The sequence below is a fragment of the Anopheles bellator genome, chromosome 2 (assembly GCF_943735745.2).
Source record: "Anopheles bellator chromosome 2, idAnoBellAS_SP24_06.2, whole genome shotgun sequence".
NCBI lineage: Eukaryota > Metazoa > Arthropoda > Insecta > Diptera > Culicidae > Anopheles > Anopheles bellator.
Genome location: NC_071286.1, coordinates 53176950 through 53196651, shown reverse-complemented (window position 1 = coordinate 53196651; position 19702 = coordinate 53176950). Strand labels below are relative to the sequence as shown.

General features: G+C 47.8%; 2 protein-coding genes across 2 annotated transcripts; one reads left to right on the top strand and one right to left on the bottom strand.

Annotated features, from left to right (window-relative positions):
• The first annotated feature begins 710 nt into the window (after window positions 1-710).
• On the top strand, window positions 711-11054 carry LOC131207712 (G1/S-specific cyclin-E1). Its single transcript, XM_058200338.1, has 7 exons — window positions 711-776; window positions 3367-3919; window positions 4241-4428; window positions 4517-4989; window positions 5160-5391; window positions 5476-5724; window positions 10953-11054. The coding sequence occupies exons 1-7, from the start codon at window positions 711-713 to the stop codon at window positions 11052-11054; spliced, it is 1863 nt and encodes a 620-aa protein (XP_058056321.1).
• Window positions 11055-11617: 563 nt separating this feature from the next.
• On the bottom strand, window positions 11618-18362 carry LOC131207711 (liver carboxylesterase 1). The gene is made up of 7 exons (XM_058200337.1): window positions 18154-18362; window positions 16817-16952; window positions 15261-15692; window positions 14270-15196; window positions 13760-14194; window positions 13521-13690; window positions 11618-13436 (listed from the first exon to the last, which is right to left on the bottom strand). Exons 1-7 carry the CDS (start codon window positions 18360-18362, stop codon window positions 12863-12865), a joined length of 2883 nt encoding a protein of 960 aa, XP_058056320.1. The 3' UTR covers window positions 11618-12862.
• Between the last annotated feature and the right edge of the window lie 1340 nt (window positions 18363-19702).

Genomic DNA, 19702 nt, shown 5'->3' with positions numbered 1-19702 from the left:
GGTATGCGTGTTAATGTTTGCCATCAACTTATGAGAGGAATCTCGTTTTTCCCCGTATCCAGCTTTGTATATTGTATTTGTCTGTATTTGCTTTCAGGATAGCATGTTCTAAGCATAACGCACATAACCTTGGTTCGAGGCTCCGGCGTACAACTTTTCTATTCTTTTTGTTCGTTTTTGTTTAAATCTCTACTCTACGGAGAGAAACGCTTTATGTTTGTAGCAATTGTCATCTTTCGGCCACTCAAAGCCCCCGTGCTGAACGCGGGAAAATCAGCTGCTGTATGCGCGCGAAACAGACAGAAACAGAGTGCGCCAGAACCGGTCGTGGAAAAGAGGCAGATAGCGATAGTGCGCTCTGTGTGTTTACATGAACCCCGAGCGCCACGAGTGCCACGAGTGCGCGTGTAGCACCAGCTTTTGGCGCCAACTACTCTTTGACAGATCGCTCGCAAAGGGGAAAGTATAGCACATCGCCGGCAAGATCATAGAGCTTGCCTCTCTTGTCTGCATGTCGTAATCAATATTTTTGGATGAGGATCTTTGTAAGACCCACCACGGGCAGGAGCGTTTCTTTAATAAGCGTAGGGGATTACACTGTCCTCTGCTGGTCATTATGCTCGCGAGACACTGACGTGCAGCGGTGGCAATTCGTAACGCAAAATAGTCACGTTCGAGTGGGTTGCACCCTGTCGCCGCCGGTCCACAGCATGTGCTGTTGGGAAGGAGGCCAGGGCCAGGGCCAGGGTGGCCACTACTTCCGGATAACAGTGAAGGTAAAAGGTGCACAGGAATTACGCGGCACTGGGCAGCGCCGTCGCCGGTGGGAAGTTACGCTTAGTTCGGTTTCACGCAAGTGGCCCGCGCCCGGCGCGCGCTAATGTCATTATCCTCATTCCTTCATTAATTTATTATGTAAAGGGGTCGATGAATTTCGGTCTCGGTTCTCTGGAGGTTTGTCGTGTGTTTTTTTTCGTCACGTTCTATTCGCCTTGAGAGGCGCGTGCGTTGTCCGGCTGGTGTTCTGATCTGCTTGCCCCACGGTGTTGTATGTTAAACTCCCATTCCTGTTTTTTTGTCCCGAAGTTCTACTTCCCGCCCAGCCGTGTGTGTGCGGCGATGGCACGCTCTTGAGACTGGAGGAATTTGGCGGCATGCGTACGATCGTCATTCGCCTTTTCTTTTTTCGTTTGCTTCTTAGCTACATTACGTTTCATATTATTCCCGCAGCAATTTCGTGGTCGAAAGAAAGATGAACGCAAGTTGATAACGGAAAGAAAAGAATTAAATATACATGATCGAAAGAGCAAAAGTTGGCGAGAGCTAGCACACCTCCGGCTAGGAGGGAAGAAGCGCGCCCGTAGAGGGCATAGAGCAATGATCACCATTCGGCCCCGCTGGTGAGGAAAAGGCCTCCGTCTATCCCGGCCTCCGCCTTTGGCCATCTTCGCGAAGCAGCACAGCAAGATGGGTTTGGTTTCTCAACGATGTTTGCCTTCCAACTTTACCGCCAATGTGTCTCCGGTCCAAGTGTTGCGTTGGGCGCGCTTCTTATCGGGCTCGAAGATGATGTGGCCATCGCCCCGGCATTGCGATGCCACAAAATTGCGCCAAATATGTTCGCTTGGCTAGGCTTTCGCTTGAGATTTTAGTATCCGGTCCGGGTTGGTTTGTCCGATCGTGTGTGACGATCACATAAAATGTGTTATAAAAATTAACAACGCACTCCTATTCCCAACGCTTCAGATTGAAGCAAACAAGTCTGTTCGTTCTCTGGCGAGCGAAAATGCTTCGCAGAAGTTTACGAGGATGGAATGTCAACATTAAAAGGCTCACATTTTCAAGAGGCCCAAATCTGGGAAAGCATCGCATCGCATCGCGAAGAAATGGATACTTTATCTGGGGTTGCCTTTTCGAAAGTTCTTCGGGTTCGTTCCATGTGTTGGTAAGGATGACCAAAGTTACGTCGAGCTGTAAGGGATCGAGTGAGTCCCGGGCCCAAGCGATACATAGAATCTAGAGTCCGTAAAGAGTCATACCGCGTCCATCGAGGGACTCGAGGCTCGGGGCGAGCCTCCGCAGGAGACGAGTGAAGAATAAGAATAAGACACGAAAGCGAAAAGATGAAACGAAGTGAAACGAAAAACGCACAGCCAGAAGGGATCACCGGAAACTTGGGTTCGCAGGCGGAGAGAGGGGTGTAGTGCTGGAATATACGGGCGCGCAGTTGAGCAGAACCGGCACCACCTAGGCCTGTGTGTGTTATTCCTGCTGCGCCCAGGAAGGGAATGGAAAAACGCAAACGGTTGTCCCTTCGCGCGCGCGCGCGCGCGTCGCAGCATAGCGAAGCATAAAACGGGCGAGGGTCTGTGCCTGCTGCAGGATAAGGCTGCGAGAGGGTAAACGGAGGAACTTTCCATCGTTTCCTGCTGCCTGCGGTGCCTATGGGCTTGTGAAGCGTAGCCGTTCCCGCCAAAAAGCCTACGACGCTTTACGAGCCCGCGCCAATATTGACCAGCTAGAGCAACGGATCGCGTGCATAGCACGTATTAGGGGCGCTGCGAACTATCGGAATGCTCAAATCAGAAGAAGGATACACAACATGTGGTGCGGTGCGGCCTATGGCTGCTGTATATGCTAATTACTTGGAGGGTTACATAAATTATGAGGAACACACACTCTCATCCCAGTGGCGAAGGGACACTTTTCCAGAACTAGAATACTGGTTGCATTTCTCCGAAAAATGGTTGCACACTGAAACTTGCTCAATTGCTTCCTTATTCACCTCCGATGCTCGATTGCTGCCACCGTTAACGTACTTTTCCCCCGTTTCTCTCTACAAGCCGAGCATGAACGCACGAAGGCCATCTTCCTTCGAAGGCATCGATTCCTGCTGAACATCTGCCAAGGACTCGAATTAAAGTCCCTTTAAATATTAATGATGTATGCAGCGATGGCGGAGGGCCGATCCGAACCGGGCACACAGCAGTGCAGACGAGGTCCTTTTCTTTTGTGCTTCGCAATCCGTCGCCGTTTAAGAGTTTGTAGCCAACGCCGTAAAACAGCAGATGGAAAACGGTCCAAATGCCGTTACAGCCATTAGCAGCGCAGCGCGTCGTTCCCTATGTTAGACGCCTTCGGGACGAATTGAGTTCAGCATGATTAAGGGAGGCATTTTTTAAAGAGCAAGAGACGAGCAAGGGCATCAAAGATCCGATGCATTGATTGGTGATTGGGGTGCCCTTTCTCGAGCCACTATTCTGTTTTTACTGCAGTATTTACCTGGAAGGAGTCATCATCTTGAATGGAGTGACATTTTCTCACCATTAATAGAACTTTTGCCTGCTATATTCTTTTCACTCACAGGAAGCTGATCAATGCCAACCGTCAGCGAAACGATGCAGCATCAGCGGTCGACGTCGGCGTTCGCCGATGGTCGCACCCTCCGCGCCGTCCATGCCGAGCCTTTCGTCCTCCGCAAGCACTGCGGCAAGCGGCAACAGCAACGGGGGCTTCAGTGACTTTGGCTCCGATACGCAGAGCTCGTCGGAGTGTTTCCCCACGCCCGACTACGATATGTATCAGCTACTCTGTCCTGCCTCGGTAAACAACAGTGTTCTGAGTCCACCGTGCGATGCCACCCTGGTTGGCGGTGTTGACGCCCCGGAATGGCTCCCGAAGGAAGCCCGGAACGTGTCTCCGGACGAAAACCTTAAACCGAACCACTCCGAAGGCGGAACGGGTGGAAAAGCGACACTAGTCGGGGCCTCCTGCTATCTAACACCATCCTACAAGTTGCGCTCCTGCCCGATGCCCTCCCTGTCGTGGGCTGATTCAACCGCAATGTGGGAGCTGATGTGCCGAAAGGACGATTTGGCGTGGCTCGATCGGGCACCGAACATGTTCGACAAACATCCAAGTGAGTACGCTCGGGGGTGCTGGGAAAAAATACAACAAAGAAGTTCCAAATCTCTCATGGCCAAGGTAAGCTCAGCCGAACGATCGCTACCTGTTCCCGAAATCCCGAAAACAGCGTTTTTGGGCGAGGAGGCGCTGAGCGAGATGTAGGTCCTTTTGAATGGGTGTGCCTGGGAAAGTACCTGCTTCAATGCGTCCGATGATCCGACGAGAGTTGAGAGTGAAGAAGGCCAGTCAGAAAGGAACTGTTCTATAAATCATTTACACCTATGTCACAATCTGCTCTTTCTCACTGCCACTCTCTCTCTCTCTCTCTGCGTAGGTATGGTGCCCCGAATGCGGTCGATCCTGTTGGACTGGCTAAGTGAGGTGTGTGAAGTGTACAAAATGCATCGTGAGACCTACTACCTAGCGGTGGACTTTATCGACCGGTATCTGAGCCGCAAAACCGAGCAAAAGAAGACCCACCTTCAGTTGCTGGGCATCACGGCATTGTTCGTTGCTGCCAAAGTAAGTTCCGTCAGTTTTCCTACGGATCATCTGCGTGCGGCGGCCGCTTTGGATAGTTTAATTGTTTGGCCCTTTGCTTTTTTCACAGGTGGAAGAGATCTATCCCCCAAAGCTCGCCGAGTTTGCCTACGTCACGGACGGTGCATGCACAGAGGAAGATATTTTAAACGAAGAGCTAGTACTGCTAAGCGAACTGCAGTGGAACATCAGCCCGATCACGGTTGTCGGGTGGCTGGGACTGTATATGCAAGTTCATGTAGGCACCCGAGAACGGGAAAGTCAGCTGAACTATCTTCGCGTGGGAACTGCCGCCAAAGGCCAACTATCGTCACCATCGCCCCAGCAGCGTCCGCGGCCGGAGGAAAGAGCGTCCACACCTAGCGAATGTATCGTAACAAGCACTACAACCGAGACTGATGATGCCTTCGCGTATCCACAATTTTCCGGCATGCAATTCGCGCACACGGCACAGCTTCTCGATCTTTGCGTGCTGGATGTCGGTATCACGAACTTTAGATACTCTGTGATTGCTGCAGCCGCCCTAAGTCACACGTACGATAGGTAAGTTCACGATTTTGGGTATACACAAAGTATAAGTGATTTGATTATTCAATGCGAATTGTTTTCCTTTTTGCTTACTTGTGGATGAAGTACGTATTCAGTTCCCAAAGTTTCGGTCATCAAGTGTACTAATTTTACCGTTATGCACTATTGCACTTTTACTTCCACAGTAAAACAGCAACAACTGTATCCGGGCTGAGTTGGGAGGAAATTGCACCGTGCGCCAAGTGGATGGAACCGTTCTTCCAGGTCATCTGTGAGCAGAATGCCGTCAGCCCGCTCACCTTCCTTGAATCCAACGAACCATTCAAGTACAGCCACGGATTGAAGCACTTCTGCCCCAAGTTAGTTAGCGACAATTCACACATAATCCAAACGCATACAACCTCAATCAGCATGTTGGTAAGTAGCGTGTTTCGTCGGTGCCTTGTGCCTTATCCGCCATTCTGAACGTATTGTTTTCCATCGCCCGAAATCGAAAAACAGGAACTGACCATGATCAAAACAGAAGAGCTGGAGTCCGCAAGGCGGATGGTGCAACAGGAAGCGTCACCAGCACCGGCGATCGGTATCACACCGGAGGACGGCTTTCTGACTCCACCGGCATCGCACCGCAAATCCTTGGAAGCACCCAATGGTCCATATGACAATCCACCGCAGCAGGCTTCAGTGCAACAGGACGCCCAGCTGCATCCAGTGCCGGGACACGGGGTAACTGTATCGCAAAGTGGTTACGTAAGTTCTTTTTCCAATTGAGTTATTACCCCCCTAACCGTGTTATACCGAAATACCGAAAAAGCACTGAAAAGAGCGCCTTGATTTTCCGAAGGAGTTTATCGCCGCATCAAAGTTTGTTGCCTAAGATAGCGGGGCAGCGCAGGAGGGGTTTAAAGAGGAGGCAGCAAATTGTGAACCAGTTCAATTCCAACACACTATTACTGATCAAGAATGCGTGAATCCTACCTGAAAAAATCAAGAATACGTGAATACAACTACCAAACAGTGGAACCATTACAAGAATGACTGGACACGGCAGTTCATTCCCTTCTCATTCGTCAGAGCGTCCCGATCCCACTAACGATCTTAATCAAGTTCGCTTCTCCCAATAATACGATAACATTCTCAGTCACTTGCTTCTAATATTCTAACTCCGATGAAACCAATCGCATCCTTGCTCTTCTTATCCATAGATTTTTGTTGCTCTCCACTGAAATTTACACTGCAAATCGGCCTTTGACTCGAATATGGACCAAAATATCGTATCAAATTTGCATTCAATATTCTTAAAAATGTATCCTGTTTCCTATAATCAGAACAAAACCAATCAGAAAGGGACATACCTGTTTGCAGGATGCATCATAATAACTTATCGATTCAGTACGAAGTGAGGTGCAAACCCAACAATGAAAACAAATAACAATTCACGAAGTACAAAATCAATACAATAAATCAATTAAGCATATAATTAATACGTTATTAAGTCAAACGAATCAGTGACACACTAGGACTGTAATACCTTAAGGCATTTAGTTCGTACGGCAACAAAGGCTGAAAGGCTCAAATGCTGACTAAGTAATGAGCTGCACTCTGTGGTGTAATCTTGTAAATGAGTGCTCCTCAAAGTGCATATATTGCGCATGCTTCAGTTAATCCAAACAATTAGAATAATATTGAACTAATAATACTGAAGGCTTTTAGATGAATTTTCTTGAAAACTACCAATAACAACACTTAAACTACCACAACAACTCTATTAACTCTATTCGGATGTGATATGTCGGGACAAATCATAAACCAAAAAAACGGAAGCATTATAAACTGTGTCGTTTAAACATGTGGATGAAAGGACTAAAAATGGATATAATAGAAACGGACATTAGATATCCTTTGGATAGCAATTTGACAATATGATTATGAACCCCCATGTCCCATGTTTCATTCGACTTGTGATATTTGACTTCAATATGTATTCAATAGGCAGATAAAATAAATAAATTCAATCACTCTACAAACTTCGATAGATATACTAACCAAATTAGCACAAGAACTACAAACGCACACTACAACAATGGCAATATCAAATGATAGCAATTAAATCTATAAATGCAGGGTATTTCATTAACAATGCATGATTTCATTTGGTTATAAAAAAAACGGCTGAATTTTTTCAATGGTTGAAAATTTTTTTGAAAGGTTCATTCAGAATTTTTATGTAAAACAATGTTGGTAAAATATTTACTACGATGGGCTTGACAGTAGCTCATTCGGTCGACCTATTTTTGAGTACATTTTCGATTGTATCTGGTCCTATTTCGTCAATAGCAACTTGAATTTGGGCCTTAAGGTTGTCAATATCTGCTGGTATGTTCGCATAACATAAATATTGATTGTGGCTGTCGCTGTATGGCACGTAGCGCCGTCCTGTTGAAACCAAAAGCCGTCCAAGATCTCAGCTTCAATTACCCAAAATCCGCACCAAAAAGTCACTCGTTGTGGGTGCATTGGCTTCTCTTGCACGATGTGTGGATTTTCCGATACTGCTTATGAACATAGCCACAGAGGTGGAAATGATCCTCAATGAAATGTGCTTTTGACGAAAGATTTGACGACCTACCACTTTGGAAATAATTTTTTCGTATTTCCCAATTTTCTGCAACCAGAATTATATTTTATACACAAATGTCATGAATCAACCTTTCAAACAAATGCTCAACCATTGAAAAATATTTAGCCGTTTTTTCATAACCAAATGAAATCATGCATAGTTAATGAAACATCCTGTAGAAGGTTGTCTAAAAAGCCATGGATGTTTTTCACGGTAAATGCCTTTGCTGTTCGATATCTCGTAAAACGTCGATCGTACAGTCTCAAGTTTCTCAAGGCTCGTTTTAAAGCTAATACTTTACACTTAAAAAAATGCTTTCATTGTTTTTTGTTTGTTCCATTCGTTTGTGAGTTACAGGGTGTTAACAATGGAGGTCAACTAAGAGAAAAATCGATACATTTTTCAGTTTTTGTGCGTTAAAAGTGAAAATTCAGGCTAGGCCGCTGAAATTGTGCATGGTGTTTGTGGTGCCCATACTTTAACAGCCAGCTAGGTCAAATTTTGGTTTCGTTAACCCGTGTCAGTTTTTGTTTTTATTTATTTTTTATTTTTTCATTATTTTTTTATGTTTAAGTTGCACCTCGCACAGGAAGACCCACCATTGAAAATGTCGATAAAATCACAGAAATAATGAAAGTAGATCAACATTTTAGTATACAGACCAGGACCTAAAGATTAACAATCAAACAGTTTTAAGCCATTTGCGCAAAGCTGGATTCACGAAGAAGCTCGATGTTTGGTCGCCACCTTATTTACACCAAAAAACATGATGGCTCGAATTTTCATCTACGATGTTTTGGATTTTCATCTACGATATGGTAGGACTTGAAAGGATAATCGTTTATAATGAATTGCTTCCGTTTAGCCAAGACCGTTCGAAGTTAGCAATTGACCAGAAATGGCCAGAGTCGGCCAACAGAAGACGTGTTGTGTTGCATCTGGACAGCGAAATGCTACGTAGGTCTTTAGCTACTCGCCAGAAAGCTTGGTTGGGAAGTTTTAATGCATCCACCGTATAGTCCGGACCTTGCACCAAGCGATTAACACCTTTTTCGCGATCGTTGATGGTCACCTGAGAAACCATGTGACAAAATTTGGTCCTTGCAGGACGGGGGAAGCGGGGTCCCCATACAACCTCAACCCTTAAAATACGTCCTAGGGCAATATGGGTATCGTTTCTTAGGTTTTGGTGGTCTCTTCATCGATTCACTTAAACTTAAAAGACTTTTCCTTCCTTGTTCCACCTATCAACACCCGTTACTCCATCCATCTTGAAGTAGTGTGATGTTGGAGGGATCTGCATAGTTTGCGTTTATTTTTTGAAGAAAGTAAGAAAGAGAGGGGGAGAGAGAGATGGGGGTAGAGAGAAAGAGATGGAGAGAGAGAGAGAGAGAGAGAAAAATAAAGAAAAGAGAAAGAGATGGATAGAGAAAGAGATAGAGCGAAAGAGATAGAGTGCAAGAAAGAGAGAGAGAGAGATGGCAATTTCGCGCATTTTTTCTATTTCCATTCACGAAAGATACCCTACTGATACCCTAAGATACCTTCTACAATCTTGACCAGTTTTTGTCATCCATGTGAGAGTGATGATTTCGCTCGAACACTGCTATACTCAGAAATGCGAAAGTATTATACTTGCGCCCCAAAACCCAAAAAGGAATTTCAAAGACGGAAACAAGACGGACAGTACGAAGTCTGTCGGGGCAGCTAGCTTGATTTTAATAGTGCTTAATAGTGCTAGTGAGCGAAGTGACCAACTATGTTATTAGTCTAAGTTTAACAGACCTGCACCCCCAATAATAGAGAGAGCAGTCGGTAACGCTCTTCGCTGTCAGCGCAGCTGGCCTGGGTTTGAATCCCGGGAGCGGTTGTTACTCAACCGGCCATGGTTTCGATTCCCGATACCGGCGTGACAGAGGGGGGTTGGCGCGGGGCTAACAACCCCGCCCGTAAAAACAAACCGTTATAGAAAGCAATCAGAGAACTAACATTGTCTTCTGGTGCAGGATAAGAGACCGCTAGGCGGTTGTTGTTCTCGCAGAAGAAGAAGAAGAAGAAGAAGAAGGAGAAAAAGAAGAAGTGCCACGTTGACGAAGGAGGTGTATATAACATTACACAAATATTACAAAGTAATCAATATAACAAAACAATAGAAATCAAGTAACAAAGTCACAGCCGCATGGGTTCAAATTATTTGATAGAAATTCAATTTAATCTAATAGTGCTACGTTGACAAAGAAGGACAAAGGACAAAGAAAGCACACATTACATAGCTAATGCTAAGCTAACCTAACCTCTAACCTCTTCCTCCGGAGCTACACCTAAGACGGCAGCCGCGTCACGGAGGATTGGGCACCTTGAGCTAATAACCCAATGCTTCTGAAAATTCACATATTACGGAAATCTGAATGCTAATTAAATGCTTAATCTTAATACTGCTTACTTAATACTGCTTAATATAATACTGCTGCTTAATAATGCTTACGTTGACGAAGGAGGTGTATATAATGGCACACGCTACATACGTACAGCTAGTGCTAATCTATAGAACCTAGCAACAATGTATAATGAAGAGTAGTAATATTGAGTGAAGAGCCCTGAGCATTTATGAGACTGAACCGGGCGCCGGGCCGGGCGAAGTGACCAACTCTCTGTTCGCATTAGTCTAAGCAAATTAAAAATCCATGGGGACTGAAATGACCGTGGGGAAATGGGGAATGGAATTGTAAAGAGCCTGAATCTATTATAACATTTATTAGACTAAACGGCCGCACAAGTGATCAATTTCATTTTATTACTCTAAGTCTAGTAGGAATGGCCAAAAGATAGAAACTATTGATAAGATAGGAGACTGTCGAGAAACTATGACTAATGCAATATGAGGTATAAAAAAGAATTAATATTACTAAGGACTGTAATGAACATACTGTATGGGAGCTAATTGCATAAAAAATAACAATAAACTAGCTCACGCATATCTGTTGAAAATAAATTAGAAATGAAACCAAATACATGCGTTTGAATCGATCGCGTGTCGCGTCCAAACGGTGTACTCGATTGAGAATTTTCAGATTACGCCCCGACGACATTGCCTCCATTCAGACAGGACCACCGTTAACGCTGTACCGATTTGGCGACACTCTCTAGTAACCGTTTCTTTGCTTTTAAGGCCACCAGCCCATCGCATCCTGCCAGACAAAGCGTTCATCGACCTGCTCACCGTGTTTCCTTAACCTAAACCTGTCATCGATCATCACCCCAAAGTATCGTAACCGCGTCGCCAATCACGAATACGTTAAAGGACAGACGGATTCATCCACGCTTTCCACACCTCGATTGACCATTTCGCTTTTCTCAGATACTGGCCACAGTCGTCGAGGCACCTTTGCACAGCGCTCTCCGGAATATGCCGGACAGGATCGCAGAGTCGACCTCTGAAAGCGATGTTCGGGGCGAATGATCGGCCACGGCCACGATCGACCGCAGTTGGTCCCAACACTCTTTGCGGGGAACGCTTGGGCTGCGCAGCTTCGTCACCGCAAGCCTGTAAGCGCCACCCCTCGGATTCGAATCAGCTTCTCTATGGAGGCGATTGTAGCCATTCCTATTGCTTAAAGCGATCTTACACGGCAACGGTGGCGCTCTACAGGCGCTCTACACGGCAACGGTGGTCGCTATATGTAAACTCCCCGCTCTTTAACGCGTTCCACTCCACTACCTTGATTCACGACTACCGGGTACCGGGTCCAGCCGGGCGATTGCCTCCAACAGACGCACCCCTTGGAAGTTGGCCAGCCTGCTGCCCTAGGTGACGGACCAGACATTTTAGTCGCCTGCAACGAGGATCTTCCACGATCGCTCCATATGACTGACGCATCATACGAACAGACTGATTGTATCAGTTAAACGAACGTTCGTAGGACGGATGCCCCGAAGAAGAAGGACGAACCATTAACCATTAGTGTTAGAAGGACGAAGGATTAGTTTAAAATTTATTTTATTCGTTTCATTTTTTTCTTCGTAACGTCGTGTTTACGAAATCCATACATAAAACTTAAGTAAAGTGGTCAATTAAAATGTTCAATTTACGCTGGATGCTACTTTCGCTGTGTCAATCACGTAATACTTAAATGGTAATTTTTAGGTGAAATGAAAATATATTTACACTCATTTCCTTCACTTCGCACCTACGCTATATAGAAACAGGTTTGACTTATTGGTATGAGAACGATTCTAAGCTCATGTGGGAGACAAATCTACGAAGTATAGCATTTAAAGACAAATAGAACTATTCTTAACAAAGTTGTAAATAGATGGAAACAGAGCGCACAGCGAAGTTCCGGAGCATGGATCAGACCAGGAAACAGAGTTCTTCACGAATGAAGCCACCATTTCCCGGGCTCTGGCATCGCTACTCACTTCGCTGGCTGCTTCCGAATACGGTAATATTTGCACAGTTTGGCCCAAAATAAGTTTTGATAATGCTCTTAAAAATCGATCGATCGACTGGAAGAGAGGATCAAATAGAATTAAAATTAAGGGGACAGAGAAGCAGAGCGCTCGTCTTACACCGACGTCAAAAGACGCACCGATGGTGAAAATAAAATGACAATAAATCCTCCGGTTAACCTTAAGTTAGGTGTAAACTACGATAGGTATGACTAAACTTAAATGGTAAACAATCACGGACAATACGGAACACGGACTCGCGTCGTGCGCGTGATGAACTAAACACAAATTGGACGGATACACTGACACTGACAACAGGATGCATCGATATTTACAAATGGTAAACACGTAAACGATGAAACACTGAACTACTCTTATCGCCACCTCGCTCTTAACCCCTAAGGACTGGTGCGGTCCGCAAGATCCACTAAATTCCGCTTGCGGCTCGTATTTAAGGCACTTGGTGCTCGTTTTCGTCTTACGTGCGAACGGACCACAATCTATTGTAGATTTGATTCCCATTACGTCGCCTTTGAACCCTTTCTCTTATGTGCTTCTCCTAAAATCATCTAACGGCTATAGTACGGCTGCCGATACTTAAAAATCTAACCTAATCAAGCCTCGTCCGGTCAGTTCCTCCCCCACGGTGAGGGTTACGTCCACACGCCCGCACGGGAAAGGACCAGAAGGACGATGTCTTGCTAGCTAAAACGGTATGTGATTGGGGTGTAGCGGTACGCTCGCTTGTGCGCTTAGGCAGTTGTGAGCCCTAGTCTAAAACGGTCTAATCCTAATCGACGATCGGCTCGTTCGGCGGCGTTAAACTTCCGTCTGTGGAATTCCTTCGATGAGGTTCGTTTTGCTCGCGTTGTTGCCCTTAGTTCCACCGCGGGACAGTGGCACCGGGGTCGACCGGTTGGTCGACCCCACACTGGCAGTGGTGCCGGTGGGTGATGCGGCACCGCCGAGATCACGCTGCGATTTGCTCGTTTCGTTCGCCAGCAGGTTCTTGGAGTCGACCCGGGCCACCTTGCCGTTCTTCTGGATGCCGTCCTCGGCGTACTTGATGTTTCGATCGAAATTCGACTCCTTCGGCATCGGTGAGATCGAAGACTCCTTCAGGGAGATGGCACTGCGCAGGGAGCTCTGGCTCCCGGTCAAACCGCTCTTGCCGGTGACCTGGGTTATTCCGAGGCTGCTCGGTGGACGGATCGAGCTCGCGTCGGGTGGCATTTTGCTGTACTTGGACGGCGAGTCGCGGTACTCGTAAATGTTGTCCCGCTGCCGCAACGGTTGCCCCTGCAGGATGGTGTTCTCCAGGACGCTGGCATCGCGCTCGGACTCGGGATTATCCATGCCGAACACGGCTTCGTCGTAGAGTTGATCCGATTCTCTAAAAACCGCCAACAACAAGAAGGGAGAGTTACAGAGCTGCTGCAGGAAGCGATCAGCCCGAGGGCAACCAGGATCCACCTACCGCTTCGCGTTGCGCCACATGATGCAGCAGATCACAACGAGCACCATCAGTATGAGGCAGGCGGCCGCCAAACTCCAGAACGCTATCTGCAGCGGTTCCTTCGGTTCCCACCAGAACTCGGTGGTCGGAGGATAGGTCGGTATCATAACCCCAACGACCGTCGGAATGTACTGCAAAAGCAAGCGAGTAAGTCCGGTTAAAAAGTGGTCGTACCGAAAAGAGCAGAGTCCGAGACTTACCTGTGTCCAGAAGGCACTCTCCGTTTGCCGGAAGTTCATAAGAATGGTCGAATTGTAGGTTGTATTCAGGTTCAGGTACTTGAGCTCACCGTTGCGTGCCTTTTCGAAGTAGAGGCCAAGCACCTGCGTTGGCGTGGGGTTGCCGTGGCGTGCAAAGTCGGAGTACGTCTTCATGAAGAAGTGGCTCATGTTGCGGTCGTTGTCGGTCCACATTAGCCGATCGAGTCGGGCCCGCCGTGGGAAGAACTCTACATCCATGAACGGGGCCCCGGTGAGCAGGTAGTGCTCGATGTCGTGCGGTACCTTGCGCCATTCCGGTAGCTTCAGGCCCTCGATCGTGGTGTTCATGACGTAGCTGTACACGGGAACGTTCCTCTCGACCAGCAGCTTGATCAGTTTGTCCGTCGGTGCTCGGTACAGAAAGTCCGAGAGAAGCTGCAGAGAGAGAGAGCGAAGGTTATGCTGGAGTCAATTTCACACTGGCCGCCAAATCCAGAGGCCGCCACTCACATTGATGTACTGCTCCCGAATGAAGGTGGTGTTGGACGGGTCCGGCCAGTACGTGTACATGTACTTGATCGCTTCGTACGTGCCGTTCAGGTTGAGCGTATAGTTGTAGCGGAGCACCAGTTCGCGCACCTTCTGGTCGAAGAACCTTTCGTCGACCTCGTAGTACGGGGCCAGGGATTCGTTGCCGGAAACCACGAAGGCGGCCTCCTGCAGCGTCACCCCACTCATGTAGTGCAGACCACGGTTGTAGTGCCGCCGTTTGATCAGCGATTCCGGGGTCTCCGACAGGAAGTGCCAGTCCCGCTCGTTCCAACCCTCGTACCAGTTGTCACCCGGGAACGTGAAGTTGTTCTCCAGCACCGGTCCCCACGGGAAGAGACCCACGTGCGGTGCAAACTCTGCGTTGCCCAGCTCGTAGAAGCTGCGGCCGTTGCGCATGCAGTTCACCAGCTTCCAGGAGGTCTCGATCGAGCAGCCGACCATCTGCCCAAACACACGGCTCGTGTTCTGGGCCCTCCACTTGTCCTCGATCAAAGCCCAGTCGGCCAGGGCCGATCCCGATTGGCCAATGACGCGCGTCACGATGTCACGTGTTTGCGGTGCCACCATCAGCAACCCGGCCGATGCACCACCGGCTCCCGGACCGAACAGAGTGATCGAGTTGCGGTCCCCGTTGAAAGACTCGATGTTCTCGTACACCCAGCGCACGGCCATCACCTGATCGAGGATGCCGTAGTTACCGGGCGAATTTTCATCGCCCGTCGACAGGAACCCGAGCGCCCCGAGCCGGTAGTTGAACGTCACCACAACCACATCGTAGAACGCGGCCAGCATTTGCCCGGGGAAGGTGTTGGAAGCACCGCGCACGAACTCTCCGCCGTGGATGTAGATCATCACCGGGTAGCGCTGGGCGACTCCCGCTTGGGTCTGTAAGCAAACAATCGTTACCTAAGGGGCGGGTCCACCGGGAACCTGACAGCGGTCTGCTTACGTTTGGGGAGAAGATGTTCAAGTACAGACAGTCCTCGTCCATGTCGCGGATGCCCTTCGTAGCCCCGGTGTACTTGACGGGCTGCGGACAGGCGGGCCCATAGTCGACGGCCTGCACCAACTGCCAGCCTCGGTGCGGTCTTGGCGGCTTGAAGCGCCCCTCGTGCGTCGGGGGCAACGCGTACGGAATGCCCAGGAACGTCGAGCACTTGCCCATGATCCGATCGACGGTACTGTGCCACGGCCGATACAGGCTCTTCGGGTCCGGATTGTCGTACAGGTAGACCAGGAAGCCCTGCACCTGCCCGTAGTTGGTTGTCACGAACACATCGCGATCGAGCTGCATCGAGTCACGGCGCAGTTTACCCTGCAGATCCTCACGCCAACCACCGAGTACACCCGGGAACGGTGTCTGCACCAGCGTGGGATTGTTCTGCGAAGCGGAGTAGTAGACGGTGAGGTTAGTGATGGCCGTCGTGCGGATTGTGTGCAAAGTAGCGGTTCGCTGGGAAGCGTTTCACTTTCGCGGCGCAGCCTGCGGTGCATGTGTGCGGCCTCTGCAAGATCAGCTGCCGTCGATAATTACCGCAAGCTGTTGTTGGCGTGCGTTTGCGACCACAACGGGAACCCATTTACGGGCACTGCGATGCGCCGCGGAAAGCGAAACCGCACGCTGGACATGTTTGCGCCGAGAGCATTGGCACAGATTGCTAATTGTATGCGCGCGCCGATGGAACGAATGTTTTGCATTATGCTTCAATCGAATTTTTGTCTTGCCGCTCGCGGCGGCGGCGGCGGCGATTCTTGGTCGTCCGCATTGGATTATGATCATCAAATTACAACCGCAACCAAATGCTGGTTGCGCCGGGTTGATGTAGGTCAGCGGCCTATGGTATAAGATTACCTTGATTTGCTACATCTTTGGAGGCAGATACTGAAGGCGAGAGTGTTTTCCATAAAGTCATATGCTTCCAATTGAGCCAAACAGATTGAAACTGTCGCCATTAAATTATGATGGAAAAATACTGCCTTTCGTTTAGAAATCGACACTTCAAATTGCAAATTGGATTCATAAGTATTGGAATCCTATTTCATTAAGTGGCCTATTAAACTAACATTTCAAAAGTTCAAAAGGAAAGCTTTTGGTATCGTTCTTACACTTTTAGGACTGTTTAAATGTTGGATTAAATGGGTCTATAGACTTTCGTAGGTCACTATAAATTAAAAATAAAATGCGCAGTATTTTTTAATGTTGGTAGTTCGCTTCAGCAAAAATCCTGCAAATCGTTGTAGAATCGTTTAATACATAATCATTTGCAAATTAATAAAACGGTTGCCAAAATGCATGCAATGAATGAATAAGAAGCTGGCTCAGAATAGGAGTTTTATGGAACCAAATTATCATCCCTAACTTTATTTTAGAAAAGTAAAGAATATAAGAGAAGGTATCAAAATGGTGTAAGAAAACTTTGGCATTGCTTGTATTAACGTAAATCAAAATAAAAAAAGCCTTTGAAACTTACGCTAGGAACTTCTTGATTCGCGTATTCGACTTACCGGATCGTATTTGAAGCGATCATCTCCTAGACCGGTGTTGGTAGGATACTGGCCGGGAAGGTTCTGTCCCGGGTACTGCTGGCCGTAGCCATTCGGTTGGTAATAGCCATATCGTCTATTGTTGAACGTGTAGGTTCTGCAAGGGTTCGACATTAATTCGGACACGATCGTGAGCGAGAAGGAATATTTACTTTAATTACTTTAACGGATTATCTGAAGTTGTTAATCATAAAAATCAGTTCAAGGAGTGTCAACTCGAAATTTGTACTAACACATCGTTCAAAAAGTCCCGGGACTAACATGGCGCTAATAATGCCATTTATATACTAAGGTTCAGAAGTACCACCCTTCAGATGAGGTTTGACAAAATTTAACGTAATTCGAAACATAACCAAGAAAGCAATTGTTTTTTAAAGTTACGCTACTTTTGCAATCGTGAAATAAATGGTCCAAAACGAGTTTTGTGAGTTGATAAAACATTGTTTTGCAATGCATAAAACAAATGATGCGAAACGTTCGGGTCGGCCAAATGAGGCAGTAACTCCCGAAAACACCAAGAAAGTATTGAAAATCGTGATTGGTGACCGCAAAATGAAAGTGCGCGAGATAGCTAAGATGTGGAACATATCAACTGGTAGTGTATTTACTATTTTGCACCAAAAATTGGCTATGAAAAAGGATTTCTCCAAATGGCTGCCGCGTTTGCCCACAATGGAACAAACGATCACAAATCAAAACGATGACCAAATTCAACGAATTAGGCTTCCAACTGCCTTCTCATCCTCCGTACTCGCCGGATCTTGGCCCCCAGCGACTACTGGCTCTTTGCGGATCTCAAAAAGATGCTCCAGGGAAAAAAGATTTGGCTCGAATGAGGAGGTGATCGCTGCTACTGAGGCTCATTTTGAGTCAAAAAACAAATCGTTCTACAAACATGGCATTGAAAAGTTGGAGAATGCTGGAATGACTGTATTACATTTGAAGAAGATTATCTTGATGAGTAATAAAGAATTTTGCCGATAAAATGATGTTTTCATAGTTAGTCCCGGGACTTTTTGAACGATGTGTTATAAGACGTGGGACTGAATAACTAAAACAAATTGATCAACTATTGCACTTAAGTCTACGTTGTTACACTGTGACTGCAACATATTCTGGGTAGTTTAAAGCACCAACTCGTTAAGGGAACAATCACATTGGAAGCGGCAAACGATGCACGTCCACGATACGTGACAATCTTCCCGATCGGGCTGCTCGATAATATGAAGCCACCGATTTGGCATTCCTCCACACTTTGACACCGCACCGCACCGCATCGACATCGACGCAACACTCACCGATATTCCGGTTCGCCTGGGTTGGGAATTTTGTAGTTAAAGTCGCCCTCGCGCGAGTACCATCGGGGATCGCGGGTCGTATAGTATTGGCCGGCGCTTGGCAGCACGGCACAGCCGAGAACCGCCAGCAGCACCAGCACGGCGCGGGATCCGGATCCGGATGGGTGTCGATGCCGCCTACGATAGGCCACTTCTGCCGGCCGCGCCATACTTCCGCCAACCGCCAGCGCAGCACATCGATCGCAACAACACGGGACTGGAACCGATCGCACAGACGGCGCACATCGGACTCAGCGGCCACCGCCGCTGGCCCTGCGTTTTGTACTGCCTTTTTCGCGACAGGTGAACACTTTTCTTACTCGCCGTCTCTCTGTCGCACACACTAACAGTCTCTCTCTTTCTCTCTCGCTCTCTCTCTGTCTCACCCCAGGATGGGCCGCCGCCGTCTGGGGACAGTGATCGACGCGCCGGCCAATTACGGGTCCAGACCAATCAGCAGATCACCGCGCGGGTATCGAGTCACTCGTCGCGCGGTAATGTGACGTCATTAGGCGAGGCTCCCAACGTTCTAGTTTACGGCCTAGTTAGCGCACCGATTCACTGGACACCTTTCAACCTGCGCTGCGCTATGGAAGGCGAGACGGTGACTAATCGTTCCACAGCTGACGGGCGATAACAAATAATATTTTCATTAGTTGACCGCCTTTTAGAGCGAACCCATGGGACCTTCGGGACACGACGAATGAAATTGGACTCGAAAAACTGCGCCGAACTCGCTGAGTCAACCAAAGTGGTGTGGTGTGTACGGCGGTTCCAGTGAGGGCCCTTTTTCTGGCCGGCAACGGCGGCGACCGCTTATTAATTGGGTCGTGACATCGTGACACGCTCGTAACCGATGGGATGGCCATTGCGGTGAACGAGTCTCTTGAGGAGTCTTAATTCAATTGATCGCGATCTCCCCGCGCCGCGCCCGTCGGAAGGTTAATGGGATTTGAACCCGTTGCTCAATGGCGAGGACCTAGCAAGGGCGTGGGCCCGTGCCCGTCGGCGTAGGATGGATTAGAGCGTGGAAGTCGCACTGCCCACTTGACGCTGACCCGGCCGCTGATGGTTAATTATTGAGAAAGCCTTTTTTTACGACACTGCACGGACTGCAGTTTCACCCCTTTAATAAGCGGGCCACTTTTTGGTGGGAATACGGCGCGGCCCCATGCGAAAAAGATCCAGCGGCGATCCGGAAGAAAGGCATTGGGACCGGAAGCGAAAGATAATTTATACTCCATCTTGATCTTCTCACGCGGCGTAATGTGATTTGAAATGAAAGCAATCTCGGCCCGTCGTCTGCCGGCCAGCTTTGAGACATTTTTTTTCTCAGACACCAACGAGAAACCGTTGGGCCCCCAAACGAACCTCGCAAATGAGCTCCATTTTCTGCGTAGAATAGATTATCCTCATTGACTGAAAATCGGACCGATGTTTGTAGACCCTTAGTTGGGCATCTTAATGAAGGAAAACGGTTGCCACATTTTCGGTTAATAACACGTTAATG